Source organism: Callospermophilus lateralis, chromosome 9 (genome assembly GCF_048772815.1).
Source record: "Callospermophilus lateralis isolate mCalLat2 chromosome 9, mCalLat2.hap1, whole genome shotgun sequence".
Classification (NCBI taxonomy): domain Eukaryota; kingdom Metazoa; phylum Chordata; class Mammalia; order Rodentia; family Sciuridae; genus Callospermophilus; species Callospermophilus lateralis.
The window spans coordinates 52,454,882-52,480,900 of NC_135313.1; the positions used below are offsets into that span (position 1 = coordinate 52,454,882).

Genomic DNA, 26,019 nt, shown 5'->3' on the forward strand with positions numbered 1-26,019 from the left:
CACTTGTGTTTTCATTCCAGGACATTAAGACTTGATGAGCCTGATTTTCCCAGTGAGACATTTAAAGAGGTGAAGACCCTTCTTGGTCTTCCTTGCATTTTTATGTAATAGAGGAAACATCTTTCCACTCATCTTCCCACTGGTTTTTGTGTCCCATTTATTATATCTTCTGTAGCTCTTGGTAACCTACTCTATACATGATAGTCACATAGTTTGCACATTTTATGTGAATATCATTAAGCAGAATATAATGGGAGAAGATCCAATACACTCCCTAGAACGTGGATAGGGCAAGAAGACACAGGTTAGCTCTTTTTCTTTGTATTTATGATGAGAGATGGCCCACCTCACAGGTTGACAGGCTGCCCTATGCTCAGCTACAGTATTGGAAAGTAGGGACAACCTGACACGTTTCCACCTGTCCAGAGAGAAAGTTGGGCCTGGCCACTGGGATCAGAGGATTAGGAGAAAGGTGCCATCCAAGTGAGAAACACCCCTGCCTGACAAGTCCCTGCTGGCATTCATATCAATAAATAAGGAGAAACTTGTCAGCCCATCTGTTTTATTTCCAGCTTCTTGTGAAAATTGTCCTTGGGGTGTGATTTTTTTTTTTTTTTTTTGCATTGACAGCTATTAATTACTTAGCCTCCAGAAATTATATACTTTGTTTTCTTTTAAAAATAAAATGATATAAATACTAGAATTATCACACTAGATTATTTTATTCCTTGTTTTCAAATATTTGAACTTGTGTTAGAATTTTTGTGATGACTTTTACCCACTTAACTAGCAAAATGGTCATGTTTAAGTTAAAATAATGTTTTCCTTATTACCATATCTTTGTTCTAAGTTTTCTTAACAAAAATAATTTTACTCAATATGTAAATTAGTTACCATACAGTCATTCCCTTGGTATCCATGAGGGATTTGTTCCAGGACCCCCAAGTACACTAAAATCTGCAGATGCTTAAGTTCCTTATGTAAAATGGCATAGTATTTGCATATAACCTACATAAATATATCCTCCCAACTACTTTAAATCATCTCTAGAGTACTTATAATACCTAATACAATGTAAATGCTATGTAAATAGTTGTTATACTGAATTACTTAGGGAATAATGACAAGAAAAATGTGTCTGTGCATGTTCAGTTCAGATGCCATTTTTTTCCTGAATATTTTTAATCTATGGTCAGTTTAATTCATGGATACAGAACCTGTGGATACAGAGGGCTAACTACTGCATTTGAAGTTTAGGAAAAGTTATTTGCCTATTTGTTTCAACCAAATTTTACCCAGTCCTTTGACTAACCCAAAAGACATAGTGATTAATATCCAGAAAAAAAAAAATTTAAGTTACTTACTTTGAAAAATCATTAGCAGCTATTCAGCTTATATTACTTGTGGCATTTTAAATTGAGAGAATCCTTTTGGAAGGCAACTTCTATAGAATAAATTAATTACTATAAAAATGTTCATTCCATTATACCAGTTAATTCCTCTTCCTGAATTCTATTCCAAGGAATAATTATAAATTCAAAGCAAGAAAAGTAAAATATTATTCATAAAGATGCCCATGATAGCATTATTTATATTAATGATCAATGAAAGCAAAGTATCAGTTCTATAGAAATTATTATTTAAATAAACTATTTATATTATGCAACTTTAGGTTGGTTTCATTTGTTTTTGTCTTATTTTGTATTATTTATACTGGAGGTTGATCCCAGAGGCACTTTACCACAGAGCTGCATTTGCAGTCCTTTTTTATTTTTTGAGACAGGACCTCACTAAATTGCTGAGGCTGACTTTGAACGTATGATCCTCCTGTCTCAACCTCCCAAATTGCTGTTTTATAGGTTTGTGCCACTGTACCTGGCAATATTATACAATTTTAAAGTAAATAAAATAGCAATATAGAAATAATGAGTAATGTTTATTAAAAAGTTATAAAAAAGGGCAATTGGTTTATTAATTTGTGTTTTCCTATATATTTATTGAATCCCCAATGAATAACCAGCATCATTCCAGGCAAAGAGTATCTGATGGTGAATTACATAGACGTGGGCTTGCCTTCATGAAAGTATATTCTCTTGATGGATAGATACTGAACAAGTGATGACAAGCTTGATGAGTGAAAAGAAAAATACTAACCTAATTTGGGAAGGCAAGGCAGCCTCAATGGAGGACTTAAGCTCTCTCTCTGCCTACTGGATGAGAAAAAGAGCCAGGCAAACTGGGGCCCTGTATCAAGAGTGGAGAGAAAAATGATTCTAAGCAGAAAGATCAGAACTTCATAGATTTAAAATGTGAAAGACGGTCCCACAGAAATAACAGGTGACGAAAGGACACTGGGGGCAAGGAAGGGAATTTAGGATGTTGTTAAGAGAGGGGTTGAAATGGCTAGTGAGAACAGAAATGAAGACCCAAGGAAATTTAGGGCATAAACACAAAAGTTCTTAACCTCTTTTTGTTCCAGGGATTTCTGTGACCAACTAATGATGCCTATTCTTAAACAGATATTCTTAAACCCATAAAATGGGAATTGTAGTTTTATAAAGAAAACCAACTCTATTAAAATACCAGTGTTAATTTTTATGATTTCATAATATAGCAATAAAGTGCTAAGTAAGATCTAGCAACAGGTCTAATGTCTACCATAGTTTTGCAGTGGTGATCAGGATCCCAGCATTCTATGACAACCATAATGTCTGATAAGACTAATTTCTATTGGTGATAAAAGTATAGGTATTGCTGAGTCTATTATAGTTTGTTACATTCATTTATGATTGAATAAAATGCTGAATTTCAATTAGCAATAAATGAAAATAAAGATTTTTTTTTTCATTTAAATTAATAGATGATAGCTTGAATTCCTGAGCCCCTTGGAAGTCTATAGACTCCAGGTTAAAAACTCCTATTTTGTGTGACAGAATTGGTTTTCAACTTCTATTTTTTCTATATGCTATGTTACAATAACTTGTAATGTCTTGATGGAGTCTGTATCTTGGGCACAGGTAAGATGAGAAAGAAACTCCTTGCTCTTTATTTTGTATTATAGCTATGAGGATAATGGTTTGTAGTACAGTATCATATCTATTTCTTGATCAATTCTGTTATTATCAGAGTCATAAGTCTCCATATAATGATATTACTGTTAGTTTTCTGTAACTCTAACAAATACCTGAGATAATCAGTTCATGAAGAGATAAGGTTATTTTGACTCCCAGTTTTGGCAGTTTCAGTCCACGGTGGATTTGGCTCGTTGCTTTTGGGCCTGTGGCAAGACAGCATGTTATGGCAGAGTATGTAGCAGAACAAAGCTGCTTACCTCATGGCTAGGAAGTAAAAGAAGAGATAGGGATTAGGGTCCTGTTATCCACTTTAAGGACACAATCCCAATGACCTGAAGACCTCCCACCAGGCCCTGTTTCTTCAAAGTTCCACTCAATCCCACCTCTACCAAGCCAGGGACAAGTCTATGACACATAGGTCTTTAAGGGATATAGCAGATCTGAACTATAGCAATTTCTGAGACCTAGAATAATAAGAAACCCCAGATAAACCCCTTTGGGGGACAGCCCTTTTAAATCAAAAATGACTTTCTATGGTCAGTAGACTTTCTCCTGAAACCCAGAGGTCTTAAATATAAAGGTGGATTTGACAACTTCATAAAGCAGCAGATTGAAAGATTAGAAATGTCAAAATACAGCACTTGCCTAACTTGCACGAGGACCTGGGTTCAATCCCCAGTACCAAAAAAAAAAAAAAAAGAAGAAAAGAAAAAGAAATGTTGAAGTATTATTGACTTTTAGCAATATATTTCTAAATGATTGATAGATTTTTTATGTCTGGACTATCTAGCCCTGGAATGTCTAGGCAGTTCCTAGTTAGGTCCATAAAGAGGATGAGCCAGGTACCTATCTGCCTGTAGCAGTCTGAAACAAAAAGCTTCTTTCCCAGCAGTAATTTTTCTGCCTTGATGAGATGAAAGATGAAGAAAGACTCAGTTTCCTCAGTAGCTCTCAGGCTGAACAGTCCATAGTCAGTGTGCCCCACACCCTGCCTGGAATGTCACAGCTCAACACTGTACCGATCTCTGCATCTAGAGAGGCAAGGGGAACTAAATTCAAAATTTTACTTGTACTTTCTGCATCTATGTGTCCTCTGAAATAGGGCCATTCACTTAAAAGAAAAAGACCCTGTTCCTCATTCTACCAAGAAAATTAGTTTTTAATCTTATTTCCAGCCTTTGAATCTCTACTGGACCTACTCCCTAAGGGACTTGATTTGAGTGACATGACTTACTTATTCTATTTTCAATAATAAAAGCTGCCTCAGAAATAACTTTCACATCTTTCGGTGACAAATCAGAAAAGGGCAATTTTTCAACCTAAAGAAGTTGAAATCTGATTTCTCTATTGTGCAAGTCAAATGACTGGAAAACTACACAAAATAGGAGAAAGCTATTCATTAGATTCAAACTCGAGCAAACAAGCCCTCTCTTGCACTCACTCAGAAAAACTGACAAGTTCACCAATATTAGTGCCAGTTCACTGATAACCCAGTATAGGCTGCCCATTTTAAACATGGAAATACTTGATGATGACACTGGTTTACCTAAGACTGGCAGCTTCTGCTCCTCCACAAAGTGCTATAGCAGACAATAGGGGCCATTGGCATGCAGTGCCCAGATAAGGAGGGCAATGACTGACATTTCATTGAAGGACAAACCCACTGCAAGGGGCAGGAAGCCCAGTGGTCAGAACCTGATTGACACAGGGTTTCAGTTGGAAAGAGCATCATCATTCTGTGTCAGGATTGTAGCCTGGCAGAGAATTACTAGAACATGTGAATAGAGTACAGGTCCAGTTTTAAATTTACAGAATTACTCATTTTGCTTTCATCAGTCCTAAAAAAGTATATCAAGTTTTTTGCCACTGTTTTTTCTTTCTTAAAATGACATACAGATTTTGATTCAGTGAAGAGTCACTTTAATTTATAGACAATTTTCCCTGCTTTCAAGATTAGTTTAAAGTCCACAATATGAAAATCAGACATAAACATAGTTAATTGGGAATTAGTAAGCTTCAAGGTGATCGACAATGCTTGAAGAGACAGGGTTTCTAGAAATTTGGTTGGAAGCATGATAATATGCATTGGATGTCAAAGACCTGACAAATTCAGACTGGTATAATATTTTAGTGCTCTGAAAATTTTTAAAATTAGTTTGGCTGTCCTTGGCTACTTAGTGTTTGGGGGCTTATGGTTAATTACTCTGTTTAGTTTTCCATATCTTGCAAAACAGCATACGCCACGTAGGAAACTCAAAGTTTCCAAAGGTGGTCCAGCAGTTCACCCTTGAGTGGAAATTAAAATCAGATGTTTCCCAACACAAAGTACTATGACTAACAGGCAAGTCAACCTACTGGTAGGTGTTGTGTGACAAACCAGCCTCTATTATACTATGCTGGGTAACCCCTGGGGACACTTGAAGTTAGATCCCATCTAAATGAGGCACCTATTTGGAGAAAACCTAAATGGGTAACTGAAGGACTCCCAGTGTACTGAGTCAGTCTTGGGCTACCTAGTATGAAATTAATGTGCCCTGGGGATGTGAGTTAGTTTGAATGGCACCATCACTAGGACACAAAGTCTTATAATGACACTTAAGTGATGGACATCTATGGAGAGGTAGCCAGCACCTCATTAGGGAGTTCTTTCTGTCAAGGAGGGTGTTAAACCACAGAAAATTAAAGTCTAGAATAATTAGTGAAGAACAAAAGACAAAGTTGGAAAGACAGTTTCAAAAAGGTGGAGCCCCTTATAGGTCCAGTCCACATAGGAGCTGGAGCTAGACAATTAGAAAATGGCTCCCATGGTTTATTTAAGGGGATACATCAAAGGCAGGGATAAGGTTTCAGGGGTGGACTCTTGCTTCATGAAGTCTGTAGTCAGCAGGTTGATTAGTACCTTTGCAGGTCACACCCATCTCAGAGGGGCTGTGTGGCTACAGCAGGTCACCCCATCTCTGGTGCTGTATGGGATCTTTGGCAGAGCTGAAGGGAGAGTTCACTGGCATCAGGTGATCTATCCCTGTGGGGGTGCCACAGGAAAGTTCCCAATGCCAGACCTGTCCCCTCACTGGCTGTGATGCCTATAGTCCACATACAGCCCACAGATGGCTCTCAACAGGCATCTAACATCTAAAAGGGTGAGGAAAATTAAGTAATGACACAGGAAATAGTACTTAGAATTTTTTAAGGAGAATGATGACATAAATATATCTGAAAACTCATAAAATGTAGTATATTCTAATTTAATATTACATACATTAAATTCAGTAATAAAACATTACAGAATGGATTGTTGAACTAGAAACTTCTAATGACTCTCCAAACAGAACCTCTAATGCTCCATTAGAAAACTTGCCAGAAAGTAGGACACCAGTTTAGTTGCAAAGAGGGCTGGCTCTACTTTGGTCATACTTTATTTTCACCTTTGCTTTACATTTTTCTGGCATAGATACATGGTTTAGCTACATCTTTATCAGCAGTACATTATTTATCTATATATAAATTTTTCTAAGATTCATAATAATAGAGATAATGAAATCAACAGATTTCTTTATTTTATCCACCATCAAAATATTGGACTTGGCACAAAGGAATGTGTTTGTTGTTATGACTCTCACATTACATCTCCTTAAGAGATCTATTCTTAAGATAATTCTTTTAAGAAAAAAGTCTTGAGCCTGTAAGAAAGGTAGAGATTTCGTGTGTGAATTTACAAACTTTTGATAATGTGGCAAAGAAAGTCACTGGAGTTAATGAATTAGATCATATATGCTTAAGAAGAGGACAACAGGGTGACCTTGAGCAATGCCAACAGTGACAGACAGGTAATGAAGGACTTACAATGAGCTACTGTAGAGGCCAAAAGAGAACTAGACAAAGAAATACTTTGAATACCAGCGGAAGGAAAGTGTTGTGGAAATCAAGGGGGAAACGTTTCAAGAAGGAATTTATACAAAGTTCAAGAAAAGACTACACAAAGATCACTGACTTAGGAGGATAAGAAGAAAGGAAGTAGAAAGGGCCACTTCACGTGACTTCAGGTGGAGCACCAGAGAGAGGGTAGTTGGGAAGGAAGCTTCAGGAGTGAACTGAGTCAGGAAATGACTTTGGAACATGGTGATCTCAACATTCTGTAGATGGAAAGAAAGAACCTAGTAGAAAAAAAGCAGATGAAGCTATAGAAAAAGGAGAAGAGATGTAAAAGATAGCCCAAGTGGAAACATATACTTTTTCTTATGGATGGAAGAAATTATAATATCAGGGTAAATTGGTAAATTTACCCATTTCTCTAAGATATAGGAGACCAGATAAAGCATATGCCTATAATCCCAGCTACTGGAGGGGGAGAGAGGGGTGGGCGGGTGAAGCAGGAGGATTACAAGTTCAAGGCCAGCATGAGTAATTTAGTAAGACCCTGTCTCAAAATCAAAAATAAAAGGAATGTTGATGTAACTCAGTGGGAGAGTGCACCTGGGTTCAATTCCCAGTACTAAAGAAGAAGAAAAAGATACAGGAGAGCAAACATTTGCTGATGAGGGTTTGGAGTACTGATAGGAAATTTGAAAAGAAGGATGATGTTTTCATAAGGAAGTTGACTTATGTGTGTATTCCCTGAGTATATCACTTTTCCCCTCATTTTTCTAATCTATTTACCTCTTCTCTAGGTAAAGAACTTTTCATTTATTGATGTTATTGATTATTTATTAGATAATCCTAATTTAAGGAAATCTAATCTATAAGATAATAGAATTTTTAATAATAGTTTACAATTTTTGAATTTCAATGAAAGCTCTGATTTCAAAAACAGTTCTTTAACTCAGAATGTACCACACACATGACCCAGCTATACCACTCCTCAGTATTTATCCTAAGGAATTAAAGCCAGTGTACTATAGTAATAACATGTATACCCATGTTTATGTAGCACAATTCACAACAACCAAGTTATGGAACCAGGCTAGGTATCCATTGATGGATGAATGCATAATAAAACGTGATATATATATATATATATATATATATATATATATATATATACATACATACATACATACATACACAAACACACACACACACACACAATAAGGTTTTGTTCAACTATAAAGAAGGATGAAATTATATCATTTTCAGGAAAATGAATGAATTTGAGAACATTATGTTAAGTGAAATAAGCCACATTTAGAAAGTTAGGGGTCATATGTCTTCTTTTATATATGGAAGCTAAAGAAAAAGATGTGGAAAAAAGTTGGAGAGGGAAATCTCATGAAAATAGAAGAGAAGCCAGTAGAGTAGAGGAAGGGGGACCAAGGGAAAGAGGAAGAAGTGGGAAAGGAAGGTACAGGGGAAAGAAATTGACAAAATTATATTGTGCATATATCAAGAATATAACAACAAATCCCACTATTATGTATAATTATAATTCACCAATAAAAATACATATAGATTTTTAAAAAATCTTTAAAATGGTGCCTTGGGAGTATAGCTCAGGGATAGAGCACTTGCCTATCATATGCAAGGCTCTGGGTTCAATCCCCAGCACCAAAAAAATAATTAATTTAATTAAATGGAATATTCAAATTATTACTAAATTTTTGAGCTCTTTCTAAGCATAATCTTCTAGGAAAGCATCTAATAAAGTGAGACAAGCTGATGGTTATATCTGACTGTAATCTGCAATTCTGGCCTTTTCTTCCTGCTCCTTTTGACAGGTACAGTTGTTATGCCACAAATGAATTCTCTTTCTTTGTACATTCAACAATTAAGTGATGCTCTAGCATCTGTGCAGCTCTTACTACATTTTTTTTTGCAAAGAACTCCAAATTGGCTTGTTCATCTTACAGCTTGTGTGCTGCATTTTTGCAAATCCATTAGCTATCTTAATGGAATTCTACTTCAAACTTTAAAATATCTGTCATCAGCTAGTGGTTTCAATCCTTTGCACTGTGTCAAATGTGTAGATAAGGCAGAGTCAAATGAGGCAAAGGCTTAAGAAGTCTTCTGCCACACATCCATTTACATACATACAGGGTTTTGGGGGGGAGGTGTTTTTGTCTGGCGTGGAACCCCATGGGCTTTGCAACTTCATTTCTCACAAGACTGCACAGGGAAGCAGGTACTCTGACTGACACCCATTAATTTCTTATTGTTCAGAAAGTAAAAGATAAAGGAGAAGAGAATCATTTCAGAATTCCTTATCAAAGTGAGCTGACTTGGTTTAATGAGTGTTAAATAATAATATAGGCATTGCTTTGTTTTTTGGAATAATAATGAGGTGTTGCTTGGGTGCCTGTGAATACAGGATATGTGACCAGCTGTCTTTCACTGCATGCCTCTGTTGTCTAAGTCTTTTTAGTGAAATATGAAGTGTAAAGGGGGAAAATTAATTACCTAAATTGACAAGTAGTGTCCTTTAGTGACTTCAGAAAACACAAAGTATGAGTTTATTAAAACTGTGGCCTTACTGATTTGAGCACTTTTCTCAAGTTCTGAGACTCCTTTGCTCTTCTGGAAGGTTTGTTTTGGAAAATCAGTGGATATCAATGAGCAAGGCTGTGGTTTTCCAAAGGCTCTTTTTGACAAATGATGAATGCTACACAGTAAATTGAGAACCTATTACATATTATATATATCATTGAAAAACAGTATATTTATATATGTCTGTATATTAAAACTATCTAAAATGTTAGTCTTTAAAATTATAATGATAAAAATAATATGCAAGTAGATGAATAATGTTGCTCCCCCAAATATTAAAAAGTAAAATCATTGCTTTATGGCCTAGGGTGTTGAAAAGGGATAATTCCACTGTGATCCACATATTTTTTTTTCATCTTCAGCGATTGGTGTCATAGATTTAGAAATCCATAGCACCTAAGTATGTAACAGAATCTAGGATCTTAAAAATCTTATTGTGTGAGTCACCTGTGCCTACCCCTCAAAACTAATAACTTTGTGTCTTCTAACTGAAGCCTTACCTATACAATCTTCTTGGTTCCCAAGGCCAGTAAGAAAAGGGTGGTATTTAGCACACATGAATTAAAGTACCAATCATTTAAATCACTTGCTTGAGATTAATAATTCAGTCATGGGAGGAACTGGGAATAGCCATATATTCCTAGCTAATAAATCAGGAAGTATCATTAGCATTCTAAATATCATTATCTCTAGTCCTACTAAATGGCACTACCCATTACTTACCAAGTGACCCTGCCCAAACGATAATGATCAATTTCCTTTCTTTCTCTCTCTATCCCACATCTAATCAATCCATAAGTCTAGTTGGTTCTACAAGTCTATACTAAATCTGTTGCTGGAATAAGTTTCATGCTGCTAACTGCTCAAAGGCCAATATTTGGGAGGCAAGAGTTTGTAGAAAGGAATCAAGTTTATTCAAAGGCCAGCCCTGAAGAAGATGGAGGAGCTATTGTAAGAGCTCCATCCTGTGGCTCTCAGGGGCACAAAGGACTTTTATAGGGAGAGAAAGGAAAAGCAGAGCAGACCAAATCTTTGTCAAAGGCCTATGTAGCCTCTTTATTCTTCTTAGGTCACAATAAGCCTCCACCTCCTGGAGCTAGCTCCTATAGTTCTTTTTATACAGACAGATTACTTTCCTGCAAGTTAAACCTCATGGAAATTTACATGCTGTGTGTTAGTTGTGGCTTAGAAATAAAGATAAAGGAACTTAAGAGAGAGTACTTTCCTGGCTTGTGCAGTGGTGGGGAGAGTACAAAAGGTTCAAAATTCCTTGATTTTGAGACAGCTTCTAAGGCCTTTCCATTTCTTTTAATCCAAAGTAATTTAGTATGCCAAAGAATCATACTTTGAAATCTTGTTTTCAGAGCCACAACAACAACAGCAACACACACACACACACACACACACACACACACACACACACACTTGATTAATTCCACTGAGTTGGGCTTGGTGTTTTTAATTGCTAACTTGAGTACCTAATATAGTACATAGCATATAATAGGTGATCACTAAATGCTTGTTAGGTAGATGAACAGTTACTTTCTTATGATTACACCACTTCATACCACCCACCAAGGAATAGACATATGTACCTTCTCTTATTGGTGAGATAATTACCTCTCTTATTTACGTTTTAAGCCTTTGTAATTTCTCAGAGGCAGAAAAAGTCTTAGTGGTTTTAATTCATACAACTTGATAAATCAAAACAAATGTTAGCAAAAACAATAATATAATTCAAGGAAATTTTTACTTCACATAGGGAACCAGAGACCTTCTTTAAAGAGTCCATCAATCTTGGGAAATTAATCAAGAAGAGATAACTCAGGGAAAAAAAAACATACAGAAAAAGTTTTGTTTGAAATGTATTTCTTAAAAGGCTAGTGTCATTTGCATTTCTAGGTTACATGCCAAGTTGCAGCTATTGAAGAGAAAAAAATAATTTTCTCTCCCTCTGAGAGAAACTAGTTGAGAAACTGACCTATAATAAAATACAGATTAACAAGAGAAAAACAAACAGAAGTTTATTAACATGTATACTTCAGGTGTACTTGAGAGATATTCAGAGAAATGAATAAAAACTTCCAAGAGGTAGCTGTGAAATTCAGGTGTAAGTACCAACTTCATCTGGAATCAGTAAAGAAGAAAGGCCAGTTGTGGCCAGGCATCCAGGGAAAGCACAGTAAATAAGGATAAGGCTCATCATATAGATTTAAGTCTGTGCCTTTTGCATTATGAAAGTTTCTAAAGATGTAGAATCATCCTTTTTTTCTGGTACAAGGAAGGAAACACCTTTACATGTAGTCATTTCCTTCATAGATATAAACTTTCCTTACAAAATGGTAATTCCTACTCTGATCTCAGAGCTTCTGCAGTGGCTATTGTTCCTCAAAATAATCCTTAAGACAAAAGAGACATATTTAGATACAGTGTATTCTGGCCTCCTACACAACCTTTAAAGAAATGCTATTAAGCTGGGCGTGGTGGCTCACCCCCTGTAATCCCAGAAATTTGGGAGGCTGAGATAGAGGATCACAAGTTCAGAGCCAGCCTCAGTAACTCAGTGAGGCCCTAAGCAACTTAACCTTTACTCAAAATAAAAAGCAAAAAGTGCTAGGGATGTGGCTCAGTGGCAAAGCATCCCTGGGTTAAATCTCTAGGAAAGAAAGAAAAAGAAGGAAGGGAGGGAGGGAAGGAGAGAGAAGGAAGGAAGGAAGGAAGAAATTTATTTTTCTAGTTCAACAATTTTGCCCGTCATGTGCTATGTTTTCAGTGGCATCATATAACTTAAAATCACAAAGGTGTTACCATCTACTCACCATATTTACTCCATAATATCAGTAGCTAGAGTTATGGTTGGATTGTAGAGCACTTGCCTAGCACATGTGAGTCACTGGGTTCTATCCTCAACACTGAATAAATAAATAGATAAAATAAAGGTATTGTGTTCATCCACAACTAAAAATATTTTTTAAAAATAATATCAAAAATTCAAGAAGGTATTCCCAAGGCATTCTTAGTATAACAGTCCTCAAAACTGAAGAGCAATAAGAGCATTGGCTCAGGCTTTAGGAAATGTGCTCAAATTCATGGTCTACTGTTTATTAATTGAATAACTGTGGGCAAGTTGAAAAATCATTTAAGTCTTGGTTGTTTTTTCAAATAATTTGGATCATCATAAAACAACTTTCTTTTTCTTTTTTGTCATACTGGGGATTAAATGCAGGGATATACTCTTCCACTAAGCTACATTCTCAGTCTTTTTTTAAAAAGAAATGTTTATTTTGAGACAAGGTCTTGCTTAGTTGCCTAGGCTGGTCTCCATTTGGAATGCTCCTGCTTTAGCCTCCTGAGTAGCTAGGATTACAAGTGGGTGCCACCACACCTGGCTTCCTATTTTTTTTAACACTGTTGTCAGTTTTTTTTTTAAATTACTAATTTAGAGGAATTCTTTACACATATAGTTTGAACAGGTGTCCTTTGTCATGGTGATGATTTATGCACCACAAATCATCTCTCAAATTGGAGCTGACTTTTGATACTCTAAATGTGTATTCTGGTCTCCTATACAACAGTTAAAGAAATGGTATTAAACTTGGCGTGGTAGCTCACCCCTGTAATCCCAGTGATTAGGCTTGGCATGCTAGTGCAAACCTGTAATTTTATCTCTCAGGAGGCTGAGGCTGGAGGATCACAAGTTCAAGGTCAGCCTCAGCAACTTAGTGAGGCCCTGCCTCAAAATGAAAAATCTTTAAAAAGGGCAGGGTATATAACTTGGTGGTAGAGTTTCCTCAGGTTCAATCCTCAGTCCTCCCCCACCCTCACCCCCACAAAAAGGCAAAAGATTTGAACAAATGCTTCAAAAAAGAAATAATTGAATAATAAAAAATCTACAAAGTTTCTCAGTATCATCAGTCATTAGGGAAATACAAATACAAATTAAAGCCACAATAAAACACTATCACATCTCTACCAGGTACCGAAATCAAAAGAACCAAGGGCTGGGGAGGACATTAAACAATTAGAATTCTCATACAATGCTGATAGAGATATAAATTGATATAACCATTTTGAAAACCTGTTTTCAGAATCTACTAGAAGCAAATACATGAATATCTTGAGACCCAGTGATTCTACTATGTATGTATATTTAACGTAAATAAGTATTTATGTCTACCAAAGAATATACATTAGAATTTTCCTACTAACATTATGTAAAATAGCCAAAACATTTCTTGATGTTCATCAATACCAAAATAGATAAATTGTGGAATAGTCATGCAATGCAATATTATCAAGCAATGAAAATAACTTCTCTATGTATAGCATGGATGAATCTCATTGGCATAATGTTGTGTGAAATAAGCCAAACACAAAAAAATAGATATTGAGTGATTCACTTATATGAAGTTTAAAAGTATTTAAAACTGACCTAAGTTGACAGGGATGAAAACGATAACTACCTTAGGGGGTTATCAAGTGATTAGGAGTTCAAGGTAACCTTTTGGGGTGGTGGGAAAATTCTGTATCTTGATATGTGTTGTGTTTATATATGTAAAAATTTATTAAAATTTATGTACTGAGCCAGGGATGTAAGCTTAGTGGCAGAGTACTTGCCTGGTGTATGCAAAGCCTTGGGTTTGATCCCCAGTACGTCAGGAAACAAAATGAAACAAAAAAAAAAAATTTTTTAAATTAAAGGCTCTAGCTGTAGCTCAGTGGTAGAGCACTTGAACAGAATGTATGAGGGCCTGGATTTGATCACCAACATCACAAAACAACAATAAAAAAATTAAAAATTAAATTAAATAATATAATTTATAGTATGTAGACTATACTTCAATAAAAGGAGAAATAAAAAGTATAGATAGCAACATTTTATGCAAAAAAAAATTAATGAAATAATGACAAGTTACAATGAAATCATGGAAGATTTTAAATTTTTTTACTTTTTGTCTGACTTTATCATCTAAATTTTATGTTGAACATAAAACTTGTTACATTAATAAAATTAAACCTTGTAAATAGAATAATAAAAATTTGTTATGACTTTCAAGTTCTAATTCAAAATTCAAGACCTACATTTATATAGAATTTTATTTTGATCATTTTTAAAATTAATACCTATATTTGGATCTGACTTCCATCTACCAATAGAATCAGTTTCTTAAAAGTGCTTCCAAAACCTCTGGTACATTCTTTTTATCTTCTGTGTGAGTTATTAGTCTCTGAAGTACTGTTTGAACAATATGGTGCTAAGTTTGATGAATAAGGTAGATTAATCTCAGTAAAGTTTTGAAGTAAGAAGTAAGGATGACAAAAATTAAAGACTGATTTTCTTCAAATGGTTCATCAACTAGATGTGAAAACAGTCCCAAATTAAAACATTTTCAAATGTCTTGAAATTTGAAAAATAAGTGAATCAATGTCAAACCTCATAAGGAGGATACTTTATAGAAATATATCCACTTACATACATAAATTACAGGGTTTTGTAACAAAGGGCAATTCTGATGGAGTTAAGCAAATTTTGCTTCAAAGTCCTGTAGGATAAAACCTTTAAAAAGGTGTTTGAGTAATCAGGAAATAATTAATACAGTCAGAAGACCTGATATTTAAAATTTGGTGAGGGAATACTTGAAAATGGAATTCATATTAACTAGAACTTCCAGTTGACATGCATCTTTATTAAAAGAAACAGAAGTAAACAGTACATTAATTAAACTTACAAATACACAAAATAAGGAGGCTTTAAACAAGCCAGTAAGGAAAGAAAACTAATATAGTGAATTTTGACCAAAATCTCAAGTCATTGAGAGGAGATATTAAAAAACTAGGCTTTGAAGTTTATAAATTTACACATCCAAAAAGAATGCCACAATTTAAATATATAAACCATGAGTGACTTTCCTGATTTTAGGATATGTTTTACTGACCAGTTGGTATCAATCCAAAACCAGAATTCTCTGAACACTTTGAAACCATTTATACATTTCCAAAGTCAAAATTTTTCTTAATACTCTGAAATTAAGACTTCAGCCTACTTGGTGGAAATCAATCCAAACATTATTTATCTAAATGTTAGATCATGTCAATGTTAAGCACACTAATGCTCTCAATATACTTTTAAAGAGAAATGTCTTTGTCTATATTATACGTCCTCAACTGTACTTTAATAGATCTGAGATACTCTTTGCCTTTTGCCTCAGTTGGCCTTTGTAGTAATAGACTGCCTACCTATTGCCAGCTGTATGCTCAACTACCAAGTAGTCACCAGGTAAGCCCTGGGACATGTTTAAGGGGCTCACATTTCTGCTTCTAATCACTCTAAAGCTTCCCTTTCTTTTCAATCCTATTCTTTGCTTATCTAAATCTGACCTTCAAAACCTTTGAAATGTCACTTCCCTAATGAAAAATGTCCTTTTCTTCCCAAGCAGAAGTCATCATGTTCTGCTCTATGCTCTCGTGTCTCATAAATTAGAGGCTCTGAATGACTATTTCATTTCCCCTCATAAGCCATAACTTTCTTAAAGTCTATAATAGTTTACTTACTTTTCTCTTCAGTGTCTAGCACATTGTCAACAATTATCATAACATTAATATGCATTGTTAATTAATAAATTACCTCTTAAAATTATCTCTCTTTAAGAAGTTATAAGAAAGGGTATCTGTTTAATTTTTTTAAATAGGGATATAGAGAAAATATGTAATTTTATACATCTCAATATAACCCAAATCAGTGATTAGGTATTTTCTTATTTTTCAATTAATTTTTTATTTATGTATGACAGCAGAATGCATTACAATTCTTAGTACACATATAGAGCACAATTTTTCATCTGGTTGCATACAAACTATATTTACACCAATTCGTGTCTTTATACATGTACTTTGGATAATAATGTCCATCACATTCCACCATCATTTCTAACCCCATGCCCCCTCCCTTCCCCTCCCACCCCACTGCCCTATTTAGAGTTCACCCAATCCTCCCATGCTCCCCCTCCCTACCCCATTGTAAATCAGCCTCCTTATATCAGAGAAAACATTCGGCATTTGTTTTATTGGGATTGGCTAACTTCATTTAGCATTATCTTCTCTAACTCTATCCATTTATCTGCAAATGCCATGATTTTGTTCTCTTTTATTGCTGAGTAACAACCTGTGGTGTATATAGGCCACTTTTTTATCCATTTATCTAATGAAGGGCATCTAAGTTGATTCCACAGTTAAGCTATTGTAAATTGTGCTACTATAAACATTGATGAGCCTGTGTCCCTGTAGTAAGCAGTTCTTAAATCCTTTGGATATAGACCAAGGAGAGGGGTAGCTGGGTCAAATGGTGGTTCCATTCCCAATTTTCCAAGAACTCACCAAATTGCTTTCCATATTGGCTGCACCAATTTGCAGTCCCATCAGCAATGGATGGAGTGTACATTTTTCCCCACATCCTCACCAACACTTATTGTTGTTTGTATTCATAATAGCTACCATTCTGACTGGAGTGAGATGAAATCTTCAGTAGTTTTGATTTGCATTTCTGTAATTGCTAGTGATTATGAACATTTTTTCAGATATTTGTTGATTGATTGTATATCATCTTCTGAGAAGTGTCTGTTTGGGTCCTTGGCCCATTTATTAATTGGGTTGTTTTTTTGGTGTTTAGCTTTTTGAGTTCTTTATATACCCTAAGATTAGTGCTCTATCTGATGTGTGAAGGGTAGAGATTTGCTCCCAAGATGTAGGCTCTCTATTCACTTCATAGATTGTTTCTTTTGCTGAGAAGAAACTTTTTAGCTTGAGACCATCCCATTTATTGATTCTTGATTTTAATTTTTGCACCAAAGGAGTCTTATTAAGGAAATTGGGGCTTAATCCCACATGATGGAGATGAGGGCCTACTTTTTTCTTCTATTAGATGCAGCGTCTCTAGTTTTATTCCTAAGTCCTTGATCCATTTTGAGTTGAATTTTATGCATGTTGAGAGATAAGGGTTTAATTTCATTTTGTTGCATATGGATTTCCAGTTTTCCTAGCGCCATTTGTTGAAAAGGCTATCTTTTCTTCAATGCTTGTTTTTGGTGTCTTTGTCCAATATAAGATAATTGTAATTATATGGGTTAGTCTCTGTGTCCTCTATTCTGTACCATTGATCTACCAGTCTGTTTTGGTGCCAATGCCATGCTGTTTTTGTTACTATTGCTTTGTAGTATAGTTTAAGATCTGGTATAGTGATACCACCTGCTTCACTCTTCCTGCTAAGGGTTGCTTTAGCTACTCTGGGTCTCTTATTTTTCCAGATGAATTTCATGATTGCTTTTTCAGTTTCTATGAGGAATGCTATTGGGAATTTGATCAGAATTGCATTATATCTGTATAGTGCTTTTGGTAGTATGGTCATTTTGATAATATTAATTCTGCCTATCCAAGAGCAAGGTAGATCTTTCCATCTTCTAAGGTCTTCTTTGATTTCTTTCTTTAGGATTCTGTAATTTTCATTACATAGATCTTTCACCTCTTTTGTTAAGTTGATTCCCATGTATTTTATTTTTTGTTTGTTTGTTTTTGAGGCTATTGTAAATGGGGTAGTTTTCCTCATTTCCCTTTCTGAGGACTTGTCACTGATACACAGAAATGCATTTGATTTATGAGTGTTGATTTTATATCCTGCTACATTGCTGAATTCATTTAGTATTTCTAGAAGTTTTCTGGTGGAACTTTTAGGGTCTTCTAGGATATAATCAATCATTTAAGAGAAATATGCTTTAAAACTAAATGGCAATGGTACAAACAAGAGTTATTTCACATCTACAGTGATTGTCATGTGCTTTCATAATATTAATGATGTTATACCCCTCCCCACCCACTCAGGAAAGTAAGTCACTAAAGACGATCAGTTAGAGAAAACATCATGCTCATTTATGCTGCCTTCTAATTTGTGGTACATTATTTAATCTTAATGAATTTCAGTTTCCTCATCTTAAAAATAAGAAAAATCATTTTCAGCCATACCATTCTAATTTGTTTTGAGAGATCATAAGATAATGTAATTAATAGCACTTTTGTAAAATTGTATACAAATGTAAGGGTATATGAGGGACATTAGTATAAGGAACATTAAAAGGGTAATATGAGGGATTGTATGCGTAAATGACTGAAATAGATCAGATTCTTTCAGGTAAAATTTAAATGAAACACCAAATGAAATGCTTAAAGCAAGGAAAGATTTTAGTGTGTAATAACTTAAGTTTTCATCACAAGAAACTGGGTAATTCCAAAGAGGAAAATATGAAAATTACTGAATTATTTTTCTGCTTTATGAGTTCTATAAGACTGCAAATTCAATCTGAGAAGTCCTTATATATGAAAGAGTTGCAGATCTGAAATAATCTCCAGGCTAATTTACTCATTATTACCAATTAGAAAGAATGATTCTATTTCCTTCTCTCATACTATTGAGGTCAGCTTATAAAAATCCAAGACCTTTTCCATAATACTTCATTTCATCTGAAGATAAAATATACCTGCTGAAAGGACATATGGAATGCAGAGGATAAGGAAAGATCTCAACACTCATATATTCTAAACAACCTCAGATCTCAAGTCCCCCTGTAGCACCCTTACTATATTGGTCTTCACATGGATGGATGGATTAGGAAAAAAGATGAAACTCAACTGCTGATTCACAAATCATACACAGAACCTTATACCAGAAACAGAAACACAAAACTGGTTGTCATTCTCTAGATACTTGGGAAGGTTTCCTCTTGGTCATCCAGGCCAATGGTGTCCAGTTCTGAATTAGGGCAATTAACAAATGTATTTTAAGTTTTAATTCCCTTTCTCTCTTAATGAGAGTTAATCATCATGTCTATAGACATTTTCTGAGTACCAGCTCTTGCTGTTGACAACAAAACTCATTTCTTTCCCAAAGGAGTCACTGAACAAAACCTGTCTTGAATAGCAAATGAACGCTCAGGAGTTAGATACTGTTAAAGTCACTTTGACCCTTCACGGCATGCACATGGGCCTTGAGATTATAAGCATTTAGTAGCTATGTGATCTAAATGCCAAGATGTCTTTAAATGAGTTGACTAATCTTCATATTGTGCTTATGGCTGACGTCATTATTTAAAACTTTTTTTTAACTGGCAGTAATTAATAAGCATAATGAATGGAACCTTGTCTCTTGTATTTTAGATAAATTGCATTGCCAAAGAGCAAAAACTTAACTAATCTTCCCTCTTCTCTACTTTACAAGCCAAAGTTAAAAATTTAACTTGGTATAGAAATTCAATTTTAACTTTATATCCATGTCATAATTAAAACATGAGTAGTCAAATTAAACTAACATTGCCTAATAACTTCTTTCCTGTTGCCATCATATCATGTAATCATATTGGAGGATAGCTGATGTTGTTATATATTAAAGACTTCCCTGGAGCATAACTTATAACTCCAGGAAATCAGACAGAAAATTACCTGCTTTATTAAAGGGAGAACAAAGTCATTTTGTGAGAAGTCATCATGATCTTGGGGTGACCTCATATGGAATCCAGTGGCATAGAATTCTGTTTAGATCAAACTCTATGATCTCGAATCTGCACTAGAGTAAAAACTATGTATATATTAAGAGAGTTTCTATTTGTTTTTCAAATTTTCAAATTTGTTTTTAATTCCTTGATGGTGATTTAATGTTTGTATGATATATGAGTCTTTAATAATTCCTGTGTCTCCCTTAGAAGATAAAGGAAAGCTGAAGGCCAACAGTTCCAGTCAGCCATCAGGCTCTGAAAGTGGCTCATTTCTCCTCAAATCTGGCACAACTGCCCTGCCACCTGGGACAGCCACTTCGCCCTCTAAAAGCACAAATGGAGCACCAGGGTCTATTGCTGAATCCGAAGAAGAGAAAGCCAAAAAATTGCTTTATTGTTCACTATGCAAAGTGGCTGTGAACTCCCTGTCACAGTTAGAGGCACACAACACAGGTTAGCAGCTATCTTTCAAATTGAAATAATGTTTATAACAAAACCCAACTTTTCCCATCAGAATGTCACTCTGTTGTTCAGGTATGAAGTGTGTATAGTGTCTTCTCTACCATTTGAGTTCAAAGGAATGATTTTTAAAAGTATGATCATAATGTCTTTGGAAATAACAAAGCAAAAGCAGTTTAAAGATAAAATTTATTCTATTCTTCATTCCCTCAAAAGCATTAAATACTTTCCATAACTCACTTGTTTTCGGGGGGTGGGTACCAGGAGATTGAATTCAGGGGCACTCGATCACCGAGCCACATCCTCAACCCTAATTTGTATTTTATTTAGAGACAGAGTTTCACTGAATTGCTTAGCACCTTGCTTTTGCTGAGGTGGGCTTTGAACTAGCGATCCTCCTGTCTCAGCCTCCTGAACTGCTGGGATTACAGGCGTGTGCCACCGCCCCTGGCTCCATAACTCATTTTTGATGAGGTAACAGAGATGAAGACAAAAAGTTTTATGCAATTTTCACTGCCACATACTTTATAAGAGAAAAAATAGAAACAGCAGCTTATCGATAAGGAAATATTGAATAAATTATAGTAACCAAAAATGATAGAATATGTTAATTAATAAAATGTAATTATTAGAAAATAAATACATGATTTGATATTTGAAAATTTCAGGATATTTAATTAGTAAATCCAAATTCTGAAAATACACATTTGTTAGCATAGCAAAAAAATTTAAAACCCTGATAACCGTGGTAACCTATAGTGGTAAAACTCTAGGTAATCTTTATTTTCTCAATATTTTGATTATTTTATTATACACTCATGTTTTCCCATGTGTTACAATGAAAACATGTTAAACTTACAATTAGCGTAAAAATGATGCTAAAAAGGCACTGGGAACTTCAGCCTCAAGATAACCTTCTCAAGGATAAGAAAATAAAGAGCTTCATGCCAGGCTACATGCTTATATTCCAGCTACGGGAGGCTGATGCAGAAAGACCATAAGTTTGGGACTAGCCTCAGCAACTTAGTGAGGCTCTGTCTCAAAATAAAAAGGGCTGGTGATGTAACTCAGTGATAAAAAGCCCCTGAGTTCAATTCCCAGTACCAAAAAAAAAAAAAAAAAAACTATAACAATGACAAAAAGACAGGAAAAAGTAAACCGAGAGAGACAGAGAGAGAGAGAGAGAGAGAGAGAGAGAGAGAAAGTTGCTTCCTATAGTTCTTAAATAGCTGTTTAATATATGCCTTTTTCTATTTTAGGATCTAAACACAAGACCATGGTTGAGGCTCGTAATGGCGCTGGTCCAATTAAGTCCTATCCTAGACCTGGATCAAGATTAAAGATGCAGAATGGCAGTAAGGGGTCAGGACTACAGAACAAGACATTTCATTGTGAAATCTGTGATGTTCATGTTAACTCGGAAATTCAACTCAAACAGGTAATGAAATTAGTGTACTCTGCTCTTTGGGGTCACTACTTGAAGATCTCTATCTCCTCCTCATCTACAGAATGGTTCTCACTGTGCTCACAGTTAACTTTACTAACCTTTATAGGATGCATAACTTATGCAACATAAAAGTGCTCTGTGGAAAAGAAAGTCAGTATCCAATAATAGAGCATCTACTACTGTGTGTCAGGTTCCAGGTTAGATGTTAGGGATACAAGGATGGACATAAAAACCACACAGAGCTTACAGTCCACCAGAAGCCACTGGTAAGTCTGCCAAGGCCCCAAAGTCTAGGTAGAGAGATTCTTCAGTAACAGTGGAAACACCAGGAAAAAATCTGATAAGGCCTATAGAAAACAAAAGATGGAAAGGAGAAGGTCATAGAGAACAATGGGAGCAGGAAGCAGGTCTTAAAGGAGGTAGTAAAGATTCTACCCAAACCATTCTAGAAGGATGAACCAAGAGCTGGAATGCAGAAACCAGCAACCTCTGTGTAGGAAATGTATCTTTCATGGATTTAGCTTATGCATCAAACATTTTTTCAGCACATTTCTAGCCGGAGGCATAAAGACCGAGTTGCAGGGAAGCCACTGAAGCCGAAATACAGCCCTTACAACAAACTCCAGCGGAGCCCAAGCATTTTAGCAGTAAGTTCACTCACCTGCTCACCTTTTGGGGAGGGCAGCCTTGCTGGGTTGGGCAGGAGCTGTAAGGAGGACCTAGGGACTAACAGTCATGGGATATGAATTTATCTATTTTATCTTGACCATGCTGGGGATTGAACCTAGGACCTCACACATGCTGAGCATGTGCTCTACCACTAAAGTACACCCCTAACCTAAAGGCTGTGAATTTTAACAACCTACATAGATAGAAATTTTAGAATGAACTGCTTAGTTCTGCTATAAGGACATCTTGAAGAAAGCTCCTTTAGGAAAGAAAAACTGAATCTCTTTAAGAGTTAAGGCCCAGCAGGGTGTGGTGGCTCATGCCTGTAATTCCAGCTACTTAGGGGCCTGAAGCAGAATTGTTGCAAATTCTACATCAGCCTCATAACTTAGGGAGACCCTGTCTTAAAATAAAAAATAAAATTAAAAAGGAACTATTACCTTACTCTTTACCAAGACCTTGTCAGAAGACTATCTTCTTTACTATATAAGGAAAAGCAAAGAATCAAGACAGGGCAAGTGATGCCTGAGGAATCCTGGGATGTGTTGAACCCAGGCAGAGAGGTTGCTTTCATAAAACAAAATCCATCCATTTAGTTTAATATCCCTGTGTTTCCCTTGTGTGTGTGCGCGTGCGCACATGCTTGCACGTGTATACAAAAAGCAGTGTTTATATTCCATTCTAGCAGCCATGTTGCTAATCAGCCTATCCTACCTGTTCTCAATATGTACTGTTTTCTGTGTTTTGCAAAAATACCTAGGGACTTCAGCAGTAGGTGTCATATAAATACCCAGATGGACGGATTTCACACTCTCCCTGGGACCTGGCCCAGCATGGTATTCAGTCTGAGATGAAGCTGGGATTGGCCAGCTGGAGATGGTGCTGAGTTTACCTTCCAGCTTCTCTAAAACCTTGGCTTCTGCTGCAAGCTGGTGGTATTTGCATTAGGCATACCCATCTTGCACAACTCCTCTGACTGCAAAAGAGAGAAATTAAGGATTATTTTCCAACTTCACATGAAGATTCTACCCTGGGACTCCTTTAAATAGAGAAAGTTTCTAGTCCACTAATAGTCATTCCCAGTAACAGATACTTACTTTAGCTAATTTTTCAGGAAATTCTCGTTATGTGGCCAGGGAAAGGAAGGAATTGACTTTTTTTTTTTTTTTTTTTTTTTGGTCTTTTTACTCTTCCTGGGTCCCTAATGTCCTGAATGAACTCAGTTACTTACCTAAATTTCAGTTTATCCAAGAGCAGTGATGTGAAGGGTCGTACTTCTCAAAAAATAAAAAAGATAAAAGAAAAAGCAAGAAACTTTCCTCTAAGATACAAGGTGGTTTAACATAAGTGTGAATTTTGAAATGAGATCCATTGCTTAAGCAGAAAACTTCTGGGCATGTTTTGTTTTATTTCTTTCTTGCTGCGCCCCTTTGTGTCTATTCATAGAGATGCCCTGTGCCCTAGTACCCAGGATCAAAGACCAAAGAAAGACTTGAAATGGGAACAACTCAAAATAAAACTATATCAATACTAAAAGACACTGACACCAGCTTGGGGAAAATAATTATCTCTTCACTCCTGAAAGTGGACTTTAAATTTAAGACTTCTCTGTGGTGCTGTTATTCGACAACAACATGCTCACCCCATTCCTGGTCTTTTTCCTCTCATTAGGCAAAACTTGCATTCCAGAAAGATATGATGAAACCTTTGGCCCCAGCCTTCCTGTCCTCACCCCTGGCAGCAGCAGCGGCTGTGTCCTCTGCACTGTCACTGCCACCTCGGCCATCTGCCTCGCTCTTCCAGGCTCCAGCCATCCCTCCAGCTCTCCTGAGGCCAGGGCACGGGCCCATCCGTGCCACTCCGGCCTCCATCCTGTTTGCCCCATACTGACATCTGCAAGCCCCGAGACCAGCCAGGCCAGTAGGAAAGTCGAGAAGCCAAGCCAAAAGGATTTCAGCAACTTGAGCATTTTGTATTACAGTAAGTATCCCACCTATCCTCAAAATGCAGCCTACCACCTCAAATCCCAGCTCCAGTGAAAAACAAATCACTAGATTCAAGAGTGCTTTTATGGACCGATCAAATCAATTTGGAATGTGAGCAGCACAGGCTCCCTCTTCCCTCCCCCACTCGACCCCATTTAATTGGTGTATCTGAGAAATCTGGGTTCTTGAAAATGTACGGTCAGAAAGTAAAGAAAAAGAAAACCAGTCTCTGTTTTCCCATGGGTATGATCTGGCTTAGAACAATATGGAATATTTTCCTGACAGACTTGAAAACTAGGATCTTCCTCAGATGTCTGTAAATAGCTCTGGAATCCAACCGGGCATATTCTAGTGTGGAAGAAAAATAGAACACAAGTGCTTACTTGTGAATACCATCTTACCAACGGATCACGTTTTCTTTTTGGTGTACTTTCGTCGACAGGGATTGTGTACTGTTTTAGACCCAAGTACTGTTGTATCCTGTGTAGTACTAGATTGTATCTCTTGTCTGAATTCAACATCTTTAGTTGCTGTGTAAATGTTAGGAAGCAAAAATAGCTTTGAATTTCTCGTTAAGAGAACAAAAGATAATGTATTTTCTTTATTTCATATTTTATTTGGAGATATTTAAACAAAATAGAAAGCCATATAACATAGCTATAATTACTACCTGTTTGCTATTTTTGTCTAACTTATTTTGTAGCTTCCTCACTGGTTTGAGTTGCTAAGCAAATATATACAAACACAAAAAGAGCTTCCTAAATTGCACATTTTGGCACCTCCTGTGCATTCTGCAAGAAGACAATGAATCCATGTATTTCTACGTAATTATCTTCATTTTTAACCCGTTTTCATTTGTAATGATGCTACATAATTTTGTGGCTCCCTAATGCAATAATGTACAGAAGATATAAAATTTATAATTGAACAATTTGTCTTTCTGTTCACTGAATATGTTGCAGGTCATGCTCCCATGCCCCCCTTTCGAAGTTGGTATCAACAAGACTAGAATATTTGTGATATCAGGGGCAAGAAGTATCATAAAACAATAAAATAGTGAACTCTTTTAGAGTATCTATATCTGCAATCTGTAAATGGTAAAATGTCTGTGTATTTTTTTAAATGTACCTTTTCAATAAAAGCATCAAAAATAAAAATTGGTTCATATTTCCAGTATTATTTTCTCCTGAGACTCCTTCTAATTTGAAATCACCTGATGAAAGATTTTTTTGTAGGAACAAAGATTGCTTCTTACATATTTATCATTTTTAGCTCTTATTTTCTGCATATTTATTTGTCATGTTTATTCATTGCCTCATGAGGTGGAACATGACTGCTGTTTCCTCTCTGAATCTCTAAGAAGTTGGGCCAAA

The 26,019-nt window shown here is 35.9% G+C and overlaps 1 protein-coding gene across 6 annotated transcripts in view; it reads left to right on the forward strand.

Annotated features, from left to right (window-relative positions):
- The window catches only part of Znf385b (zinc finger protein 385B), a 358,632-nt gene extending 332,850 nt beyond the window's left edge, over positions 1–25,782 (forward strand). For 4 of the 6 annotated variants that reach the window (XM_076865705.2, XM_076865707.2, XM_076865710.2 and 1 more), the window contains 4 exons: positions 20,294–20,539; positions 21,805–21,983; positions 22,538–22,639; positions 24,333–25,782. In XM_076865705.2, coding sequence (XP_076721820.1) covers positions 20,294–20,539; positions 21,805–21,983; positions 22,538–22,639; positions 24,333–24,551 — 746 coding nt within the window. In that variant the 3' untranslated portion in view covers positions 24,552–25,782. The remainder of the gene's footprint in view (positions 1–20,293; positions 20,540–21,804; positions 21,984–22,537; positions 22,640–24,332) is intronic. The other 2 variants (XM_076865706.2, XM_076865708.2) reach the window with 1 other exon arrangement.
- The last annotated feature ends 237 nt before the right edge of the window (positions 25,783–26,019 follow it).